Source organism: Leptidea sinapis, chromosome 21 (assembly GCF_905404315.1).
Source record: "Leptidea sinapis chromosome 21, ilLepSina1.1, whole genome shotgun sequence".
Classification (NCBI taxonomy): domain Eukaryota; kingdom Metazoa; phylum Arthropoda; class Insecta; order Lepidoptera; family Pieridae; genus Leptidea; species Leptidea sinapis.
Genome location: NC_066285.1, coordinates 6,183,912 through 6,206,874, shown reverse-complemented (window position 1 = coordinate 6,206,874; position 22,963 = coordinate 6,183,912). Strand labels below are relative to the sequence as shown.

The 22,963-nt window shown below is 33.9% G+C and overlaps 2 protein-coding genes across 4 annotated transcripts in view; one reads left to right on the top strand and one right to left on the bottom strand.

The window, feature by feature from the left end:
• Positions 1-144: 144 nt before the first annotated feature.
• LOC126970440 (post-GPI attachment to proteins factor 2-like) lies at positions 145-15,449 on the bottom strand. Its single transcript, XM_050816321.1, has 6 exons — positions 15,085-15,449; positions 11,812-11,943; positions 8,939-9,100; positions 8,077-8,182; positions 5,833-6,039; positions 145-4,937 (listed from the first exon to the last, which is right to left on the bottom strand). The coding sequence occupies exons 1-6, from the start codon at positions 15,184-15,186 to the stop codon at positions 4,807-4,809; spliced, it is 840 nt and encodes a 279-aa protein (XP_050672278.1). The 5' UTR covers positions 15,187-15,449; the 3' UTR covers positions 145-4,806.
• A 1,509-nt stretch (positions 15,450-16,958) lies between these two features.
• Positions 16,959-22,963, top strand: part of LOC126970697 (tetratricopeptide repeat protein 17) — a 47,928-nt gene continuing 41,923 nt past the window's right edge. Inside the window, exons 1-3 of one of the 3 annotated variants that reach the window (XM_050816790.1) lie at positions 16,959-17,248; positions 17,891-18,262; positions 18,755-18,984. In XM_050816790.1, the coding sequence (XP_050672747.1) occupies positions 17,111-17,248; positions 17,891-18,262; positions 18,755-18,984 (740 nt within the window). In that variant the 5' untranslated portion in view covers positions 16,959-17,110. The remainder of the gene's footprint in view (positions 17,249-17,890; positions 18,263-18,754; positions 18,985-22,963) is intronic. The other 2 variants (XM_050816789.1, XM_050816787.1) reach the window with 2 other exon arrangements.

Here is a 22,963-nt window from a genome sequence, read left to right as displayed (position 1 = left end):
ATCAATCTTCACTAGATGGAGTGGAAGAAAAGTATAGTGGTAGACATAAAAAGGTTCTTTGAGCCTTCATTATAATTAAAAAAAAAATCATAAAATGATAAAACAAATTCAGATTTTCAGGTTTTTTTTAAATAAGACTACAGATATAACTTTAACGTATATTTTATTTCAATAGCGAATAATTACTCTTGCTAAAATAAGGAAATGCTAACTAAATTAAGTTTATAAATTTCTTTCACTACTGGGCTCTTATTGGGTATCACTTACACACGTACAGCATAGGTACTTTGATCTGTTTAAATTAGCTACCTACAATAATTATTGTATCATAAGTACCTAATTACCTAATATTCACAGAAATACTACCTAAAACACCAGCGACAAGTAGGTAGGTACTACCTAGGTATCTTTGGCCTACACAATCATCTAAGTACTCAATATAATAATTAATCAAATTATCACTTGACATACTTGATATTTAAAATTCAAATCGTGTACCTACACTATACCTATAGTTTTTCTCGTTATTGTGATAAGTACAAGAAATCACTTAGGTACGGCTTGCGAGTTGTGGTAAATATTTAGGTAGTAATTATTAAAAATATAGGTATTATTAATAATTTTCATTATTATTCTAATACATTTAGGGACTCATCATGGTTTACAAGATTTATATAAATAGGAAAGAATCTCATGTAAATAATGTAGGTTATATATTTATACAATATAATTTGGCCAAATCGTTCTAATTTCGATAAATTCTATGTTTTACATAAGGATTTACCTATCTACGAAAAATCGTACCTATTTGTGCACTATAATAAAATATTATTTGCAAAACAATGGAATTATGATTTTAAAAAAAGGTGTCAATTAAGTATTATTCAATCTACCTAGTACAGCGCTCTATAATGTATTTGGCCCAGTAGTACAAGTATATTATTATGGAGACGTTTTTGCATTTGTCCGTAGATGTGTACGGTCAGCACATATAGCCTAAATTTCTCCAAATGTGTTCTGATATTATATCTAAAGTCTCATCCGTGCCTTGTCATTTCTAATAACTTTCCAATAATAACACTGAACAGTAAATATTATAAGCCATAAGAATTTCATCCAGGTAGACAAAATTTTTCATAAAAAATATTCATAAAATTGAAAACTACTGGGCCAGACTATATACAATTTTTATGGGACCAAATGGCATCTATTCCGCATCGAACTAAAGAAGAATTACGTAAAACGGATCATAAATCTCCGAGTTATCGGTGTACATACCTAAATAAAATAATAAATAAAAAAAAACAATTGAATTGAGAACCTCCTCCTTTTTGAAGTCGGTTAAAAATATCTCGAAAGTAATTTACGTACCTAGGGGATTATTTAATAAATAGTGATCTGTTTGATGGCAGTGATAAATTTTTTGAAGTTGTAATAACTTCATTGGGAATTAGGAGAAAATTATGAGAGGGAGTGTTTACTATCTACATACACAGCGACAGAAATGTAAAAAACATTATTTTGTACTAGTGTCTAAATTACACTGGATTAATATATATTTTCACAATATTAGTTTTGTTATTTCCATATTAAACGGAAAGAGAGTTATTAAAAATATGCGGTGGTGATTTTTATTATATAGTTGAGTATTTTATAAAATACGTGAATGTTAATAAAATTTATAATAGTTGATTTTATAGTCGTTTATATAAATTTGCCTCAAATACTCGCATAGGTATATTAGATACAAATTCATGACCGCAGAAATACACAAAGTAACTATAGAAGCATGAATAATATTGATATTTTATTTACGTAGTATTTACTATTTAGGTACATCTTCACTTAATTGACATTGGAAAAACAATTATATAGGTGATGCTTAGGTATATATATATATGCCATAGATGCTTTTAGCGAAATGGAAACCAAAGTAAAAAAAATATTGATAGGTACGTCTAGATAGACTGTAACAGCTGTGAAAACGTCGAAATAATTGAGGTTGATAGTTAACCTCTACTCTGCGCCATGCAAGCATACTAACATAAAGTGGCATACAAATCGCGAGTGTGAGACGTAGCTTGTCACGCACACTAAAGTAATAAACCTGGCCTGTTTCCATCGGTTGTCTAACAGCAAGAGACACTATCTACACGCATAAATTATCTAAGGTTTGTAACATAAAAAAAGTAAACTTACCATTACTTAAATTGAAATAAGTATTTAAATAACTATAAGTTAATACGTACGTAGGTATCCATCACTACTCTGTGGCATAAGTATGCAAAAAAACTTCGCTTAATGCATTTACGTAATTTAAAAATTCAAAACGAATATCTTAAACAGAAGAACCGATTAGGTACCTACATTCATACTGAGCTATTTGGACATAAAGTCCTAAAAATATAATATCTCGATATCAACCGTACAGTGTTTTACAATATTTTTCCCAACATTATCACTTACATACTAATAATACTCTCATAATATTGTGTGTCAAATTACAAATATTTGTGCGATGCTAAAAAGCTGTTATGAATTACAAAATATATTACAAATATAAAGTAATATTTACAATAACAAACAGGGAAGTATCATTTTATCACTACTTCGTCGCTTCTATGTCAAGATGCAAGTGAATTAAGTAAAAAGAAAAAAAAAATTTGCCAACATGATGTCAAATAGGTCAATCACATCATAAGAAAACTAACATAAACTACAGCTAATGCCTTAAATATTAAAAATAAATAAATCCTTTATGTAATTTATCTTAGGAAGGGTGTTAAGGTTTGTAATCGAATAATGTTTGATATTGTTCATAGATGTCGCCCTAAGCCATCAAGGACGCGTTCCTTTTTGGGATTTGTACAAAGGGTCTACTAAGTTTCGTATCCTACCGAATAGGTGACAGATCCCGACTCCCAATAAAAGATACAAATATGAAACTATTAATACACACAATATATTGTAATATATTGTGTTCTACTTCACAAGAAGCCTAGGATAAAATATGTACATCTTTAAACCTAAAACTCTTGGATCATTTATACGTCTAGACAGACTATGACGGCTGTGAAAACATCAAACTAACTAGTGGGAGGCTCCTTTGCACCGGATGTCCGCTAGATTATGGGTACCACAACGGTGCCTATTTCTGCCGTGAAGCAGTTATGTGTAAGCATTATTATGTTTCGGTCGGAAGGGCGCCGTAGCTTGTGAAATTACAGGCCAAACGGGACTTGACATCTTATGTCTCAAGGCGACGAGCGCAGTTGAAGTACCGCTCAACATTTTTGGTTTTTTAAATTATCTTGAGCGGCACTGCATTCTAATGGGCAGGGCGTATTAATTACGATCAGTAGAACGTCCTGCTCGTCTCTTACCTTATTTTCATCAAAAAAAATCCATTTTGAGAAATTCACGCACACTAAACTAATATTCCTGGCCTGTTTTAGCGGTTGTCTTACAGCAAGAGAATCTATCTAGACGTATAAATTAGCTAAGCTAAAACTCATCACTCATCTTTTTCGTACTACGGAGGGTAAAATTAAAAAGCCGTACATGAAATGTGAATAGAGTAGTGGCTAACAAAAATCCTAAGCAAAACATATTAAATAGGGTAGCGAATCGGGTGAACTTATTTTATGCGCAGGTTTGTTCCTATTTCTGTTCAAACCAAAAAAAAAATCATTAATAATTAAAAATATCATAATTATATTACATAATTTCTCTACGACTTATGTTCATATAAAATTTTATACCTTAAACCTAGACTCAAGATTCCTTTCCGCTGCGCTCCAACTAGATACCGCCCTACCTAAGAACAATAGCTTTTTTATTACGGCAACTATTAGATGCTTGTGTGCGTGGCATCTTGACACTCGATGTCATCTTTCAAATTTTGTAACATACGCTTCGTGTTATTTTACATTGAAATTACTAAAATAGGTACAAAATACTTATTGATGATATGTGATTCCAGTGTCTTTCTTATTTCTTGTAGTATTATTTCTACAAAGTTTTAGTACCCAATTTTAGTTTCAATTATAAGCAAAGTTTAACAGAACATGTGGCACGTCAACGTCACACATTGTTTGAGACTTTTTTTATGTTAAAGGGGGACAAACGAGCGTATGGGTCACCTGATGTTAAGTGATCACCGCCGCCCACATTCTCTTGCAACTCCAGAGGAATCACAGCAGCGTTGCCGGGTTTTAAGGAAGGTGTTCGCGCTTTTTTTTAAGGGACCTATGTCGTATCGTCCCGGAAACACCGCACAAGGAAGTTCATTCCACAACATTCTAGTACGTGGAAGAAAGTTTCTTGAAAACCGCACTGTAGAGGACCGCTGGTTGGAACGGATCCTAATGGTGGGGATGATATCCTAACTAACTACCAATGCGCTTTTTTAAAGGTACCCATGTCGTCGTCGAGACTGGCTTAAGTACGCCCACTTGGACGCTTGTATTATTTGCCGCACTTTGCGACAAAGCATGCGGTATCTAGTTGGAGCGCAGGGGAGATCAATCCTTAAAGTTAAAAGTTGTATTATATTCGTAAAACGAATTCGAAACCTATAATTAATATTGTACACACACACTCGCATCTTAGTAATCGTTATAAAGTATATTAAAAGTTAGTTTTGATACGTAAAATGAATCATACACATAATATCGCCTATGAATGGAATAAAGTAACTTTGACTTTACTACCATACATTATGCTTCATACATTTACTCTACCCTTCATTTATTTATTGAGGTGTACAAAATACTGGAGAAATAATACCAAACATAACATATAAAATTAGTTGGCTTTATGACGTTCGGAGCTGGTCACTACAACCTGGTGCAATGGAAGGTCACGTACTATTAGAGCATGGAAGGCCATGTTTGTTGTTGCCAGAATGTACTCGCAAACCGAGAACCAGGTGAAAGCTGAAAAAAAAACACATTTAGGTTAAAGCAAAGTATGTCAGACTTGGAATCATGCTGTTCAAGTGGTGATAATTAGGTGAGTACGGCTCCTTATGGATATATTTTTTTATAGCAGGAGGACAAACTGTACCAGTGGGAGGCTCCTTAGCACAGGATACCGGCTAGATTATGGGTACGACAACGGCGCCTATTTCTGCCGCGAAGCAGTAGTGTTAGACATTATTGTGTTTCGGTCAGAAGGGCGCCGTAGCTAGTGAAATTACTGGGAAAATGAGACTTAACATGTTATGCCGCTCAGAATTTTTGGGGTTTTAAAGGATCCTGAGCGGCACTTCACTGTAATGAGGCGTATCAATACCATCAGCTGAACGTCCTGCTTGTATCGTACCTTATTTTGCACCAAACTAGCGTAAGAATTAGCGATTACCTATCCTTCTCTTCTTTCTTGCAGTGTGTACGCGCTTTTTTGAAGGTAAATATATCATTTTTTCCAGTAGACTGGACATCTGCAATACCATGTCTAAGATGTGCTATGCCAGACGAGCGAAATTTAGAGCAATAACTTCTCAAAAGAGAGGAAAGGACTGCTTTAAGCTTAAAGGTCTCTATTCTAAGGCGTATCGATTTGGTAATACCGTACCAGTCTAATTTGAAAAGACTTTATCGTGGAACTTCGCATTTGTAATGGTATATTTCGGCAGCTGATTCTATGCAATCCTCTGAACACACTTCGGGACATAGATAATCAGAATATTCCTATCGCAGAGGACTTGATCGTAGATGATGCTTTCAATATTTCTCATTGCAGTTCTAGTAATATTAGACTCCCACGTGCACTCCTGGATTTAATCTAGGAAACAATAGGTTGGTTTGAAATTCAAGTAAAATTTCTTACCTAGAGGTCTGCAGAGCAATCGATGCCTAAGGAAAGAGATAATAAGACCTACAGTTGCAGTAATGGCAACGTAGAATAACACCCAGACCAGTTTGTTTGTGGCTACTGGTTCTACGACGTCAGTTGCGATACAGCCCACTCGGGCCCGGCACAGCATGTGTAGCAACGCAGCTATCATAAATATTATGAAAATCTTCTCGTGAACAACTGTAATCAAACAAACAGAATATTGTCATCTAAGTAATCCAAAGGACCGCGTACAAGAAAGATCTGACTGAACTTTCAGAAATTCTGTGAACCGTTTCCTCCCTTACGGTTGGGTAAATATTGACTTCATTACGAATCTCTACCGTATTTATTCCGGAGTATTCCGAACTTCATTTGCATCAAATACCACAGCCAAACACCACAAACTTGAACAGCATCCGCGTAATAAAATAATAAAATCTGGATGTATGGCGTTCTTCCTTAAAGCAGTTTTTATTTTACGGAATATATGTATGGTATATGGCAACACTAAAGGAAGAACAGCAGTGCTACCGGCCTTTTAGGTGGACGTATGTGCTTTTCCTGAAAGTATCCATGTCGTACCGTATTGGAAAAATCGCGCAAGGAATTTCATTCCATAGTATTTGTACGTGGAAGAGAGTTCCCTAAAAACCTTACTGTTGAGAAATACATTTGAATAGTGACAAAGATATATTGAAGTATGTGGCGTGTGGTGCGTTATTAGATTTCAGCGGTTGAAATCATCAAGTAATATAGTTCTCTGGAACTATCCCCGCGCGAAGACACAAAATTAAGCGACGTCTCTATGCTACGTCAAACGATCAAGTCGTTCACAGAGTATTGGGTCATCAACGATTCAAGCAGCTCTACACACGGTCAAATAGTTGAAATATAATCGAGCTGATGCTGGGTTGTACCAGAACAGAGTTGAGCAATACCTAGTCAACCATATGGACCGGCTTGAAGCATTGCTTCTTGCTTCCATGTACACCAAACTTCCATGGGCAGTGTTTCCAAGTCGATTAGACATGTACGTCTTTTTCGGTCTTCAATTTCCATGAGGCTACAGCTACTCGTTTTAAATATAACCGCTAGTACCTCGTTTTTACCCAGTTAGTGAGACTGCCATTCGCGCCGAAACCGAACAATTATTGAAATATGCAAAATACAGACAACATGCTTAAAACCTTATGAACATGCAATAAACGTTTCTTATGAATTAGATAATTTTAACGACCTACTTTACTGGGTAAGAAATAGACCTAATTAATTATATTTTTCCATGTAATGTTAGATTCTTAGACAATTTATACGTCTAGATAGAGTATGACAGCTGTGAAAACGTCGAAAAAAATTTAGAACTACCCTCTATTTTGAGCAATTCACGCACACTAACACAAAGTGTCCTACAAATCGCGAGTGTAAGACGTAGCTTGTCACGCACACTAAACTAATATTCCTGGCCTGTTTTTATATCGTTGTCTGACAGCCAGAGACTCTATCTAGACGTATAAATTATCTATGGTTAATTTATTAGTATTTTGAAATTCCACCGAATTTGTGAGTTTAACTCGATTTAAGGTTTGTGGGTCCCATATGTAGGCACAGAAAATTTAACCTAATTCTCTGTGTATGCAGGTCAGGGTTATTGTCTTTACGTTTTTGGCGCTCGTATTCAGGTGAGGGGAAGAAAATATCACCCCATTCACTGAAATCATACTCAAATAGCAACACTAATCACAACTGGCAATGGGCCAGCACTTACATAATTAAAACTGCAATATTTCTCTGCAATGCATCTCATTATTTTAAATTTTTGAAATCCTATTCGAAAAGTTTATCTGTTATTTATATCACAATTTTCAATTTATAGAAAACAATTGTTGGTTTTCTAGTCCAACTAGTCTCAGCAGTTTTCCGAATGAACAAAACTAAATGTTCAAATTCAGATTATTGAAGTTGGTTTAGTTCAAGCACTTTTGAATTGTTATTATATAAATTGTCTTGCAATTTACCTACTAAATGTATCTAAAAAAGTAAGTGATAATATTTTATTTAGACATAATTTTGACTTTTAAATGTTGTCTTGTTTTGTTAAAAGTTAAATGGTTCTCATATGAGAAGCCTACTTTCCCATGAGAAGTCGGCGCGACAAAAAGGAAGCTATCAAGATTTAGTCGAGGGTCAAGGGAGGTAGTCATGATGATAATGAATATGAATATTTTTAATACTTACAGTAATTTTCTCTATTTGAAACGTAAGTAACTCCACTTAGAGCGAATAACTCGATAAAATTTAACCAATAACAAGCTTCTCCTAATTTTGTAGCCAACTTGCGAACCTGAAATAAGATTTGTGTTATTATTAGTTGAATAAAACTAATTCATATCAAAACTTTTAAGGCATAGCATAAACTAGTAATAAAATCTCTTTGGCTGTACTATGTGTATCTGGCTGGTTTTGATGACATTAAAAATGTAAAATTTTAAAAAGAAATATGTAGTACTTAATTTTTTTATTGAAGATATATTATTTTTATTTCTGTCAAGACAAGTGAATCTAATTAAGAGTTTCGATATATTTTAAAATCTCATTACGAAAAAGGAAAATGTAAGTCGCGTAAAAAGTGAGTTAGAAGTAGCAAAGGCATGGTTGAAAGCGTTTCCAGTCAATGAATTTTGATATTTAAAATGCAAAATCTGGTCGCCCTGATACGGATAAAATATATACCATTTTTGAAAAAGTGCAGCAAGATCGCCATATTAGGTACGAAATAGCTGAAAAACTCGTTATTCACCACAAAGCGGTACCTACATATAAAAAATTTTGTTTTTTAAAACTTTGTATTTAATGATGATATCGCACTATTTTTTTTTAGTCCAAGGAATAGAACTTAGAATATTTAATTGATATATTAATACTATACATTTTCCGTGATGCGCCTACAAATAAAACTCTCTATCATTTTATTTATAAAGATAATCATTTTATAGGGATATGGGATAAACTGTTATCTTTCTCAAGAAATATACTTAATCTTCATTCCGATTTTCCACCAACACATACTAATAGTTGAGATTTGATATTCTAATTTTACCTCGCCATCCTTTATCTGCAATGTGCGTTCCTTATGATAATTATAGTAGAGAGATCCTATCAAAAGTCTTGGTCCTAGGTGATAGGCGATGCAAATCCTCCACACGTAACGTTGTGGACTTATCCCGGTAATTGCACTTATTGATGGCACTACGTTGTAAACCTGGAAGAATTTTCAGAAACAATTTATGATGATGTAGTTACCTAACTCGTATGTTACCTATCAATACCAGAGGAATCACAGGAGCGCTTAAGGAAGGGGTGCGCTTTCTTTTGAAGGTACCCATGTCGTATCGTCCCGGAAACACCGCACAAGGAAGCTCATTCCACAGCTTTGTAGTACGTAGAACCGCACTGTGGAGGACCGCCACACATCCAGATGGTAGGGATGATATCATAATTTGTCGCGTATCGTGCGAAGGTGGAATTCGGCGGCAGGAATCAGGTGAAACAGCTCTTTGGAACACTCCCCGTGATAAATGCGGTAGAAAACAAACAATGAAGCGACGTCTCTACGCAACTACAAGTGATCCAGTCATTCAAAACTTAACTTATAGTTTTTGAGCTGTAATATATTTATCTTAAGAGTTTGTTACATGTTTTAATTGGACCAATTATAGAAAATACAATATCTACAATATCTTAGCTAGGTGTAAGCTTAGCATAATCTTTGATTTCGTTTTTATTATATTATATTATTTGACATCTGAAACTGTGCTGAGCTTTGCTAAGACAGCGTAATACAAAAGTCATGTTCGCGTTTTATCATACTCAACTAAGTTTTATGTAAGTAAAGTCTGTGTGAGGTCTCAGTACCCTCTGTAGATCTCACCCTAAGTCAGAGCCAAGTTTGGCCGTGTTTAGCTAGTTTTCTTTTAAATATATTTTTATGATAAAGCATCATTGATACCTGAATTGGAAAATAAGCGAAATTAAAACAAAAATAATGTTAATTTAAAGTAATAATTAACTTCTAAAATCAGTTCAATAATTATCAGCACGTGTTTATTGACTATGGGCTAATAATTGAAGGAAAGTAATAATCCTTATATCATTTATACGTCTAGATAGACTATGATAGCTGTGAAAACGTCGAAAAAAATTTAATTAAGAACTAACCTCTATTTTGAGCAATTCACGCACACTACCACAAAATGTCATACAAATCGCGAGTGTAAAACGTAGCACACTAAACTAATATTCCTGGCCTGCCTTTATCGGTTGTCTAACAGCAGGAGACTCTACCTAGGCGTATAAATTATCTAATTAATAATCATTCACTTAAAATAGACTAACGCATAGACAAACGAAGCATGCATAATATTGACACACACACTTTTTACAGAAATTATCTTGCCCCAAATTAAGCATATTATAGCCTGTGTTATGGGTTGCAAGACAACGATATATTTAATACAATATACTTACTTAAACATACATAAATACATATAAACATACATAAATACATATAAACATACATAAATACATATAAACATACATAAATACATGACTCGGAAACAAACATCCATATTCATCATATAAATGCTTGCACCTACCGGGATTCGAACCTGGGACCTCTAGCTTAGTAGCTAGGATCGCTAACCACTCGGCTACACAGGTCGTCGTGCATGAAAGAAGAATGTCTATAACGGGGATATAGCAAGATAGTAAGGGAAGCGAGACTATTGTGACTGTAACCGATTTTTATTGGCATGTCGTAAGCAGTTAACCACTTTTGGCATTAGCTGCTGTGTATTGTAAATGTTAAACCTTTAGCTATACCACACATTGACAAATTAAAAGTGATAATGCATTATTCTTATAGGTACGCGTGTCAGCTCTGGGTACGGTACACTCAAAGGACAATGAGCGTTATCCGGATACAATATAATGACGCATATCGTGTCCTGATGAAGCTGCAACGTTACTGTAACGCGTCCCACATATCCGACTTCATTCATCAGATCTCGTGTTGTGGGATTCACCAGTGGAGGCTTCTTTGCACAGGATGCCGGCTAGATTATGGGTACCACAACGGCGCCTATTTCTGCCATGAAGCAGTAATTTATAAGCATTACTGTGTTTCGGTCTGTAGGGCGCCGTAGTTAGTGAAATTAAATTACTGGGCAAATGAGACTTAACATCTTATGTCTCAAGGTGACGAGCGCAGTTGTAGTGCCGCTCAGAATTTTGGGGTTTTTCAATAATCCTGAGCAGCGATGCATTGTAATGGGCAGGGCGTATCAACCATTATTTGACGTCCTGCTCATCCCTTATTTTCATTAAAATAAAATCTGGAACAGGTTGCGAGCGTTGGAATACTATTATTTCATCGTTGTCCGGGCTTATAAACTGCTCCATTTTCGAGCATTGAACTTGCGTGCATCATGCCAAAAAATCGCAAATAGATGTCGATGTTTTTTGACTGCTATAAGCTTATGAATATATTTTACTTAATAGTATACTATTCTATTTATTGTTACTACTAAATATTGTGATATGGGATTTTATGCCTGAAATGGACGTAATTCCAGAAAATTGTCCCAAATAACAATCATGTCGAAATTGAGTAAAGAACACAAAACTAGTCACGTGATTCATCATTAACGGACTGACAAATAATGGCAGCCCTACTGTCACTCTTTAAATGCCACCATGACTTTGTAGCCCAACCCACATGTATGGAATAGACTAATATTTATTAAAAAACATGAATTAAAAATTAACACGAATTCCTTAAAATGTTATGTGGTTTGGAACGTTTTTCAGGAACTACGTCCAAATAATGTTTGATTTTTATTATTATTATCCGGCTGTCAGGTCGTCTATACGTTTATATATTCAAAGTCTATGGTAATAATAACAATATCTTACCCTACAGTGTGTTTCATGAATGTCATCTGACTGGAACATCGTTGCGGTTACGTAGCAAAATATTAATGCACCTAGCGGAAGCCACAGAGCAGTTAAACACATTCTCCTGAGCGCACATGTCCACAAGACACCCTACCAAAGACCAAATGAAAAATAAGATAAAGTATTATTAAATTGATTATAAAGAATATCTTACATATAAAAGTCTCGTGTCCCGGTGCTTGTTACCAAACTCCTCGGAAACGGCTGAACCGATTTGTTTGAACAATTGTGTGTATGTCAGGTAGGTCTGAGAATAGGCCAACATCTATTTTTCATACCCCTAAATGATAAGGGTCACTCAACCCTAAATATTATTTCTATTTTTTTGTCAATTTTTTTATTTTTAATTTTTCATGATTCAGCATAAAAAGTACATACAACTTCAAATTTTCACCCGTCTACGATGAACACCTATTTTTGTATGGCGAGTTTAATATTATTCTATTCCATCTACAGATACGCAATAGAGTTGCAAGATGGCAATCGAAAATAATGATTATTGTAGTATGATACATTTTATTTACGATATATTTGGTAGGTGTGAGAATCGGTTGTCATCTATTTTTATATCCCAAAAATTTTAATTATTGTATTTTTTTATTACTTTACCTATATGGCAATACAAACTTTGCTGGCTCAGCTAGTATAATAATAAAATTTTAAGAGTTTTGGCCGAGATTTATAGAGCATACTTAGACTTTGCTTAGACTTTACTTACGTCAAAATTAGCTGAGTGTAAGCTTAGCATAATATTTTATATCGTTTTTATAGTCATTTGATAGTTGTATTTAGATATGTTGAGGTTAAGCGAAGACAATGCAATTTCGCGTTTTATCACTCGGAGTTTTAAGTACGTAGAGTCTGATTTAACTCTAAGTACCAGTTTACCAGTGGGAGACTCCTTTGCACAGGATGCCGGCTAGATTATGCGTACTACAACGGCGCCTATTTCTGCCGTGAAGTAGTTATATGTAAGCAGTCAGAAGGGCGCCGTAGCTAGTGAAATTACTGGGAATGAGACTTAACAGCTTATGTCTCAAGGTGACGAGCGCAATTGTAGAGCCGCTCAGAATTTTTGGGTTTCTCAAGAATCCTGAGCGGCCATGCATTGTATTGTGCAGGGCGTATCCATAACCAGCTGAACGTCCTGCTCGTCTCATCCCTTACTGTAATAAAAAAAGTACGCTCTATAGATCTCAGCCTTAGTGCCTGCTGCCTTTCGAGCAATCTTTTATCGTTATTCTTCGGTTGGTCTAAATAATTAATTAATTCCGCTTAAAAGTATTTATCTTAGCTTTCTACAGAAGAATCCATGCATCCAAAGTGATAGTCAAAAACCAAAATAATTTTGTGAATATTAATTTAATAAAGGTTTAAGTGAAAATAATCACACGAACGACAACTCGTCTTTGATAAGAACTCTAGAAAACAAATCTACACCGAATTTTTAATCCTAATATATAATGGTCCGCGACCTTATATCCTACCTTAATTAGCTAATTAATGTATATTAAATAGACTAGCTGCTGCCTGCGATGTCGTCCGCGCGGACGACGTTGTAAAGCAGTAAAAATACTAGCCCTGCTACTAGCATGATAATATATAGCATATATACCTAATTAAAAATAACACTTTTAAAGGATTAAAACGCGTGTAATTGTAACGGTTTTACATTAGATGTTTGCGTAAAAGTTACATTTTTATTTTAGTTAACCCGACGTTTCAAGACCTTTCCAGATCTCGTTTTCAGGCTGCAGATGAAGTGAGTCAAAGATAGTATTTGTCATAGTTGTCATTATGAAATTTAGCGCCATTTATTTCCTCGGAGGTGGTATTTGCTGTACACAGATGGTTTTTGGCAAAATTTACTGACAGTGTCCTCTCCTTTTTTGGTATGTGTAGTGTACCAAAAAATAAAAAAGAAAAAAAAACAAGAGGACACTGTCAGTAAATTTTGCCAAAAACCATTAATGTCCGCAAACATCTAATGTAAGACCGTTACAATTACACGCGTTTTAATCCTTTAAAAGTTTATTTAAATGTATTAAGTTTAGTTAAATGTATAACACTCGCGTCAATCAAAGAAAATACTATATATACCCACGGACGAGTAACAAAAGAAGGACTCCGCGCCGTGATATTAGCAAGTGAAGCACCTTTATGCTAATGTGTGTGCGGTTACGGGGGATACTAGTTACACATTATTTTCTCCCTTAAATAATCATATATGGCCACAAATACTTTTATGGTATCGTTTCTATACTTATTCACAACTCACGACGGCATTTTTAAATATTTTATTGCGACGCAAACTGATCTGTCACAGACGATGGCAAATCTCATAATGGCGGCCGATCGGCTTATATTAGTGTAAGTGGGTGCTTCACTGTTTTGTCAGGTGACACGGAGTCCTACTTTTTGGCGTTTTACATACATACAGAGTACAGACAATAGACAAACAGACAAGCAGAAATTTCTACTAATTATTTTTTTGAATGCGGAATTGATTGTAAATGAAACAGCAAGTATTATTTGAAAAAATATTCAATATACAGTTTTCAATTTGTTATATTGTGTAATAATACTAGCTGACTCTGCAAACGTTGTATTGCCATATAAAGTAATTAAAAAAATTCATTAATTAAAATTTTTGGGGTATAAAAAATAGATGCAACTGATTCTGAGACCTACCAAATATATCGTACTAAAATTATTGTGGATGGAACAGAATAATATAAAAATCGTTATACACTATAGCTGTAGATCGTATAAGGGCGAAAATTTGAAGATGTATGTACATATTTTTTAATGCTAAATCATAACAAAATATAAATAAAAAAAATTGTCAAAAATATAAAAAAATATATTTAGGAGTGGGTCACCCTTATCATTTAGGGGTATGAAAAATAGATGATGGCCGATTCCCAGGCTGAGGCCTCAGACCTACCCGAAATGCACAATAAATTTCATACAAATCGGTTCAGCCGTTTCGGATGTATTTGGTAACAAACACCGAGACACAGAATTTTGTGTATTACATGTAAGTATAGATAAATAATTATTTATATAAACCGTACCGAACGATTATTCTTACATTTGAAAAAAAAAACATGGCCTGCTGCCCTTAATAATTAATGCGAGGCCCTAATTTATTTTTTAAACCATAATTTATATATTTTTTATATCACAAAATAGAATAAATATAATAAATAGGTAATAAATATTTATTACCTTGTACTCCACGCTTACAATTGAACTACTATTTACATTACTGTCTTCAGCGGGTTCGATTAAACAGCTTTGCGTCGACACTTCCTGTTTGTCATTTATCATCTTTCACCTCCACTTTCTACATTTGGTTAATAAGTTTATAATATAACTGATTATTATTAGTCCAGTAAGTCGTATCGATCAGCTTGAAATATGAAGCCATTGTGAAGCACTTGAAAGGTGGTCATTGCATTTATGCTTTTATTGATTTTAATCAATAATTTTACTGGCTGTTGTAGGTACTTATTTTCTTTATTGCGTTACGTGTGCACATTCAATTTCGATAAAAGAGTGTAAAAACATATTATGTTGGACATTTTAGTACTGAATACCATTGTACGTATATAGGGTTGGTTGGACCTGCGCATTAGCGCGTTGGTATCCGTTGGGTACCTTTATGCTTGCTTATGTATATAGTTATATTATGTTAATATTTATATCTTGTTTATCTTATAATATGCGACTTTTTTTGCGTAGAATTTGAGTTACGCGTTTTACTTTAGAATCACAGAATTGTCTACGCAGAGCGAAATAGTATCAATATGTATGCGTAAGCATCATAGTAGTCTGTGCAATATGTGCTCGGCTACTCGATACTTCCAGCTCGATTTATTTTATAATATAGTCTGTGGATTAACGTAGTGGTTAAATTCTCTTTGGTGGTAGTCGCACAGAGTCACGTCGAAAATATTAATTATTTCTCATGCATGTGTTCGTAAGTCTTGTTAAAATATATATGTTTTATATAGGCAAGACTTGAGAGCAATTAAATATAAATCTCAGATGCTTGGATAATTTATACGTCTAGATAGACTGTGACAGCTGTGAACACGTCGAAAAAATGCCGCGACCTATTAACCTCTATTTTCAGCAACGCACTAAAACGACAAAAAAAGTGACACAGGTACATGCGTTGCCTACAAGCAAGATGCTCTATCTGGACGTATAAAATATCTTGGGATAGACTACAAGACTTCCAAAAAAATTCATAGTCAAGGTCACTTTACGCACTTAAAGGTACAAATGTTGTATTGTCCTAGAAACACCGTTCATAGAAGAAAGTTCCTTGAAAACAAAAGTGTTAAGAAACGGCACTCATCCACATGGTGAGGATGATAATATTTTAGTAGGTAGGTGTGTGGCATATGGTGTAATCGTGGAATACAGCGGTGGAAAACATTATAGTTCTACTTAAAATATGTTCATACTAATAATATGGTTGAATGCATATTACAATGAAGTGACATCACTACTTAATCAGATGTGAGTTCTTCGCGACGTTGCGAAAGTATTGAATATTTGAACTACGATCAACTGCAACGAAGACTTTGTTGAAGCGATTTCTCATTTCACGAATAGTGTAGTGAACTGTGAAGTAGTATACTTACAGTGTGTTACTGTGTTTGTGTTTGTGCCAACTGCCGCAGAGTACTTTTAGTTTGTTATATTTATAGTCAGCCTAGCGAAACTCTCTAAGAAAAAAGCGATTAACTCGATTGTAATTTGTATGAAACGTGCAGTAATTGACAGATGATGTCTATAATCTTGTAAAAAAAGGAGGTCCACTACGTTTGAAAGCAACTCTTCACTTTCAAACTATTACCAAACCGGATTATACATCGTAGCCAATCGCGATATTGTAATTATTACTATTTCAAACTTATGTCAAATAACTGCAGCTTTGATACTAAACTAAATTTCAATTTTTACTGAGGCAGTCCCGTCTCTAATTGCATAGTATAAGTATTTACATCCTCTTTGTTGATAGTTGAAAGCTTAGTGCCAATATTCTAAGGTTGAGAGTCTGTAGTCTGTACGGTCTGTATTCTGTAACTCAACGGTCTGTACCCTGTGACCTGTCACCTGTCTGCTGTGGTTTGTTGCACAATGCGTGTGTGCAATGTGTATGTATGTACTGTGTGGGAACAGTCGTGATTTTGCTTTAGAAAATTATTTTCAATTACAATAATGTGTTTTTGACTTAAATATGGTGCGAAAAAATTTAAATTTGTTTGCAGCAATGCAAATTGCCTTTATATGGCTTTTTTTCTTATTTAGTCATGCTAGAAAAGCTGGTGCGACTACGCACTGGATGGTGACTGAAAGTGGTCTAATTCAGCCAAGGGTAAGAACTAAGAATACATTAATTTATATCTATCTTAGAAAAATTCATACTTGGTGATATTGCTTCTATAAAAATTCTTAAATTACATAATACAACTTAAAAATTAACTTCAACACCGTTCATGTCTGTTTATTATATTTATACATGCTAAGTTACTACTGGTAGGTACTGTTTGGCTTAACACAAATATTTATTTAATGCGATAGATACTTGAAATAGTTTGAGAGCAAAACTATGATTTTCAATGTACATTAAAGATAAATTGAGTAATGTAAATTAAAGATGGTTTGTCTTAAAGTGCAACAGCAACCTACTTACAAAAGCTGTATTAATTACAGTTGTAATTAGTGGCAGGGATATTTTTTAGGAATCTGAAATATCTGTTTATGATATACCCAGGCTTAGCAGATACGTAGAAATTAAAGGCTATTTTTACGATTCAAAGTCTTTGTTTACAAAAGGAAAAGTCACAAAAATGTTGACATGTAAGAGCAGGTTTTATAACATGTATAATCTTACCTCAAGATATGTTCTGGCTCAATGACAGAGTGGACTACTAAAAAGATCTGTCTGCCATTTTACCTAAGGTGTAAAGTTATGATTTTTCATTTAATTCTTAAAATGTTTATTTTTTGTTAACAGATTGATTCTCCTTTTGAAATAGCTCGACCCTATGACTTGCTATCTTTTTTAAAGCAAGATACACATTGGGAGGAGATAAAAAATTTGTATAATGAGCTTTCAAAGAAGCAGGACTTCCTTGATAATCTATGGTCTGAAATTGAAAAAGATACAGATTTAGGTATTGATGTTGGAAAAGATGAAAATTGCATGAGAGCTGGACCCCTCAACATGATAGATTGGTATCACACACCACTGGAAGATGGTACTATAAAGAACATACCTGAAAAAGATTTTTTGCTACCCAAACACTTTGGAGCAAGTTCTGAAGTACCAGATTGTAAAAAGATATCATCACTTACATTCAGTATGTTTGCATTTGAGCATTTAAATGTAAGTAGTCTTTTTTTTAAATTAAAATTAGAGACAAGACATGTAGGACATTCAGCTGATGGTAATTGCTATACCCTGCCCATTACAATACAGTGCCACTCAGGATTCTTGTAAAACCCAAAAATTATGAGTGGCACTAGAATTGTGTGTTAAGTCTCATTTGCCCAGTAATTTCTACCTACGGCAACCGTCAGACCAAAACACAATAATGTTTACAAATTACTCACTGCAGAAATAGGCGCCATTGTGGTAGCCTTAATCTAGCCGGCATCCTGTGCAAAGGAGCCTAACACTGGTATATGGTATTGATTAAATTGAATACTCCAGTGAATAGATCAAACTGTTTCTTTTATGTGGATATTCAATTATGTGGAACAGTTAATAGAAATAGTAGCTGTCTTAAAAACACATTTATCTAAAGTGATCCTCTTCATATCCTACAATGTAACAAAAAATAATGTATTATGTGGCATTTAAATTGTTAATTTTCAGAGTATGATCGAAAGAAACAATATATCTATAGCACCAGAATATCCATCCTTAGAATTCCTCTTACCATTTACAACATCAGTGGATCAGATGGGTCATTGGCTCACAGGGGTCCTGAAACGTAACACTTCCTCATGGCTTCATTATAACCTGGCTTCATTGTACTGGAGGATCAAAGGAAATGCACCAAAAGCTATTGAATGCTGTAGAAGAGCCATTCACTATGCTCCTAGGTATGTGAATTATAAATTAGCTGCATTTTTTTTATTCTGAATGGTTGATTATTTTAAAATTCTACATGCTATTGTAAAATTCAAAACATCTGCTATATTAAACTTACGGATTATGAAACTGATCAAAAGATTTATATGTGGTCACATATAAACAATCCACAAGAATGGGGGTTCAGGTGTTTCACCATATTATATAGTTTTTTGCCAGCTATCTTACATGGCATGAGCAATCAGTTCACATACATGAACAGCATAATATATTGATGGGCCAACCACAGACCATACTCTTGTTATACCAAGGAATCACATGTGTGTTGTGGGACCTTATAAATTGATATTTGAAATGGTGGCACCACATTAACACGCCTACCTATCTACTAACTAGTACTATTTTATATAGTATAGGTCTTGTAACTAAAGATTCAAAGATATAAAATGGATTTTTAATAGATGAATAAATCACTTAGACTGTTGGATGTAAGGTATGTTTAAGGATAAATTTTTTGATAATAATAATTGATAATGTTCTAATTGATAGATACTAGCAAGGAATTGTTGGAGTGTACTTAGTCATCTCTGTACCTTTTGGACCTTTATTAAATAATGCAGTTGCAAAGAATTGTGACTTGATAAATATATGTAAACCCAATATAACTTTCAATAACCTCATAAATTCCATACCAAAAATAAATCTAAAAGAAAAAACGATCATAGGTATAATGTTTGGTAATAACTCTCATAATATTAGAAATAAGGACCTAATTAAAAATATAGAAAAATTAATTAATATTTCCAATAACACAAAATCTAAAGTGATGATGTGTACATTTCCATACTCCTCAGATTTGACACAGGAGCAAAATAGAAAAATATTTAAATTAAATACAACTTTGTATAATGTGACATTCCACAACAATGAAAATTTAATTTCATTTGACACAAATAAATTCATTAATTATAAACTGAAAATAACCAATGGTGACCTATACCTACCATTTAGAGTTAAGCGACAGCTGGCTACTTTAGTAGCTTATAGTCTTAGTCAACAAACTACTTCCTCTGTAGTATTATTTAATAAACATGCCTCTATTGGGCAAAATGGTAAAATAATCGACATACAAGCCTCTATTGGGGAATGTATTAGTACTAATGTACAAAAATATAACAATGAAGATTTTTCTTCAATTAATTTAAATTAAGTTATTTGACAAGGGAGGACAACTCTTGCAATATCATACAAAATAGGCAACATTCACCAAATATAAATGTTACTGCTATAGATAATCATAATATAAAGTTCATAAATATTGTTCACCAGAATATACAAGGTATCTCAAGTAAGGAATTAGAAATTGAACTGTTTTTGAGCTGCTGTAATATAGATATATTATGTATTACAGAACATTGGCGTAAGAGTCATCAGCTCCAGTTTAGTTTTAGAGAACATAAAGTAGTCAGTTCGTTTTGTAGAAGTAGGGCAATACATGGAGGTTCCCTAATTATTATTAATAATAGATTAAAATGTAAAAATAGAAGAGATATTGTTAATCTCTCTATAGAACAACTAATTGAGATAGCTTGTATAGAACTAGAGCAATTTATTATTGTAAGTGTATACCGCCCCCCCACTGCATCATATGAACAATTCCAACATAGAATGGAGGAGGTACTATCAAAATTTAGCAAAACTAGCAAGTCAATTATAGTGTGTGGAGATTTTAATATAAACTTGCTTGAACCTTCGGCCAATTGTACTAGCCTTAAAAATTTATTTCAAAGTTTTAATTTGTTCAATGTATTTTGGGAACCTACTAGAATCACTTCTACAACAGCAACCTGTTTAGATAATATTTTTACAGATGTTAATATTACTAGTAAACTCATAATTAATAATCTTCAGTCCGACCATAGTGGGCAACTTATAAAAGTAAATACAAGATTGGACAATGTCAGACCAAAAAAGGTGACGAAAGGTCTTGAGAGGTTTAGAAATAATTTGGTAAATACGATACCATTTTTCACTGTGGTGAAACTGCTAATTTTCACTATAACTTAGTCTTCAATTCCTTCTGTGAGGAATTTGACAGGATTTTTACTCCAGTAACGGTGACAGTAAACAACAAACATAGTTTTAATGATTGGGCAACAATGGGTATCCACAAAAGTAGTAAACGCTTATATGACCTTTATTATGAGAGACATTACAATAATAGTGAAGAATTTAAAATATATGTAAAAAAATACTCCAAGCTCTTTAAAGTAGTTTGTCATGAAGCGAAAACATGTTTCATTGCAGATAAAATTAAAAACAGTAATAATAAAATAAAAGCGACTTGGAGTGTAATTAACAATGAAACTGGTAGATCGAATTGCCGTAACATCTGTTTAAATATTAATAATCGCATTATAAATTCGGAAATAGAAATTGCAAATGAATTTGATAAATACTTCTCCGAAATCCCGATTGTCACGACCAAAGACCTTAACTCTTAGCCAAAAGCAGCATATGATATGCTTAAATTACACGTACCAGTATCTTCCACTGATTTGAAATTTAAGTATGTTACAGGTAGCGATATAATAAAAATCTTCAAATTAATTAACCTATGGGGCCCTTCGACTAATATTGTAAAATACATACTTGACATTATAGCACCTGAATTAGCAATAATATTTAATGAATGCATAGATGAGGGTGTGTTCCCTGACCTCATGAAATACAGCAAAGTTATACCTTTGTTTAATTCGGGCAGTTCTTTTGACCCTGCTAATTTCAGAACTATTTCAGTGCTGCCTGTTTTTAGTAAAATTTTTGAAAATTTTTTGTTTCAACAGCTACAAATGCATTTTTGTAAATTAATGAACAAAAATCAGTTTGGTTTCACTAGGGGCTTATCAACAATTAACGCGGGTACTAGACTCATTGAGCACATCTTTGACGCCTGGGAAGAGTCACAGGATGCATTGGGCATTTTTTGTGATTTGTCAAAAGCATTTGACTGCGTCCACCATGAAACTTTACTCGTAAAACTAAAGCATTATGGAGTGAAAAATAGAGCCCTAAATCTATTAAAATCATATTTAAGCGAAAGAGTTCAGATAGTCGATGTAAATGGCAAACGGTCTTCGGGTAAACCTGTGGAAATAGGTGTTCCACAGGGTTCTATTCTCGGTCCTTTCTTGTTTCTTATATATATTAACGATCTACCGTTTGTGGTAGATGATAGCCATGAGATTGTATTGTTTGCTGATGATACTTCACTTATTTTTAAAGTGAAGCGACGTGCGGATATTGATGACGAGGTAAGCAATGCACTCTCAAAGATAGTGCGTTGGTTTGAGACGAATAATCTGCACTTAAACAGTAAAAAAACAAAGTGTTTACGGTTCATTACACCAAATACAGCGGAGGTACAAACCAACGTACTTATAAATGACCAGAGATTGGAACTTGTGGACACTACGGTCTTCTTGGGTATCACGTTAGATAAAAAGCTTCAGTGGGGTCCACATATTACCCATCTAGCAGATAGACTCAGCTCTGCGGCATATGCAGTTAGAATAATTAGAGAGTACACAAATGTTGCGACCGCTAGATTAGTGTACTTTAGTTATTTTCACAGCATCATGACGTACGGTATATTACTATGGGGTCATGCTGCTGATATTGATATAGTGTTTGCACTGCAAAAGAGAGCTGTTCGTGCTATATATCAGCTTGGTTATAGGCAGTCTCTCAAAGAATGATTATGACTGTTCATTGTCAGTAAATTTATGAAAATTTAATTTATGTTCACAAAAATCGTCACCTTTTTGCTCTTAATAGTGATTTTCATTATTATAACACTAGAAATATGGGATTGCTTGTAACTAATTCTAGTAGGCTTCATAAGATACATAATAGCTTTAAGGGTAAATGTATACACTTCTACAATAAAGTCCCAGCCACTGTTCAGGCATTATCTATAAATAAATTTAA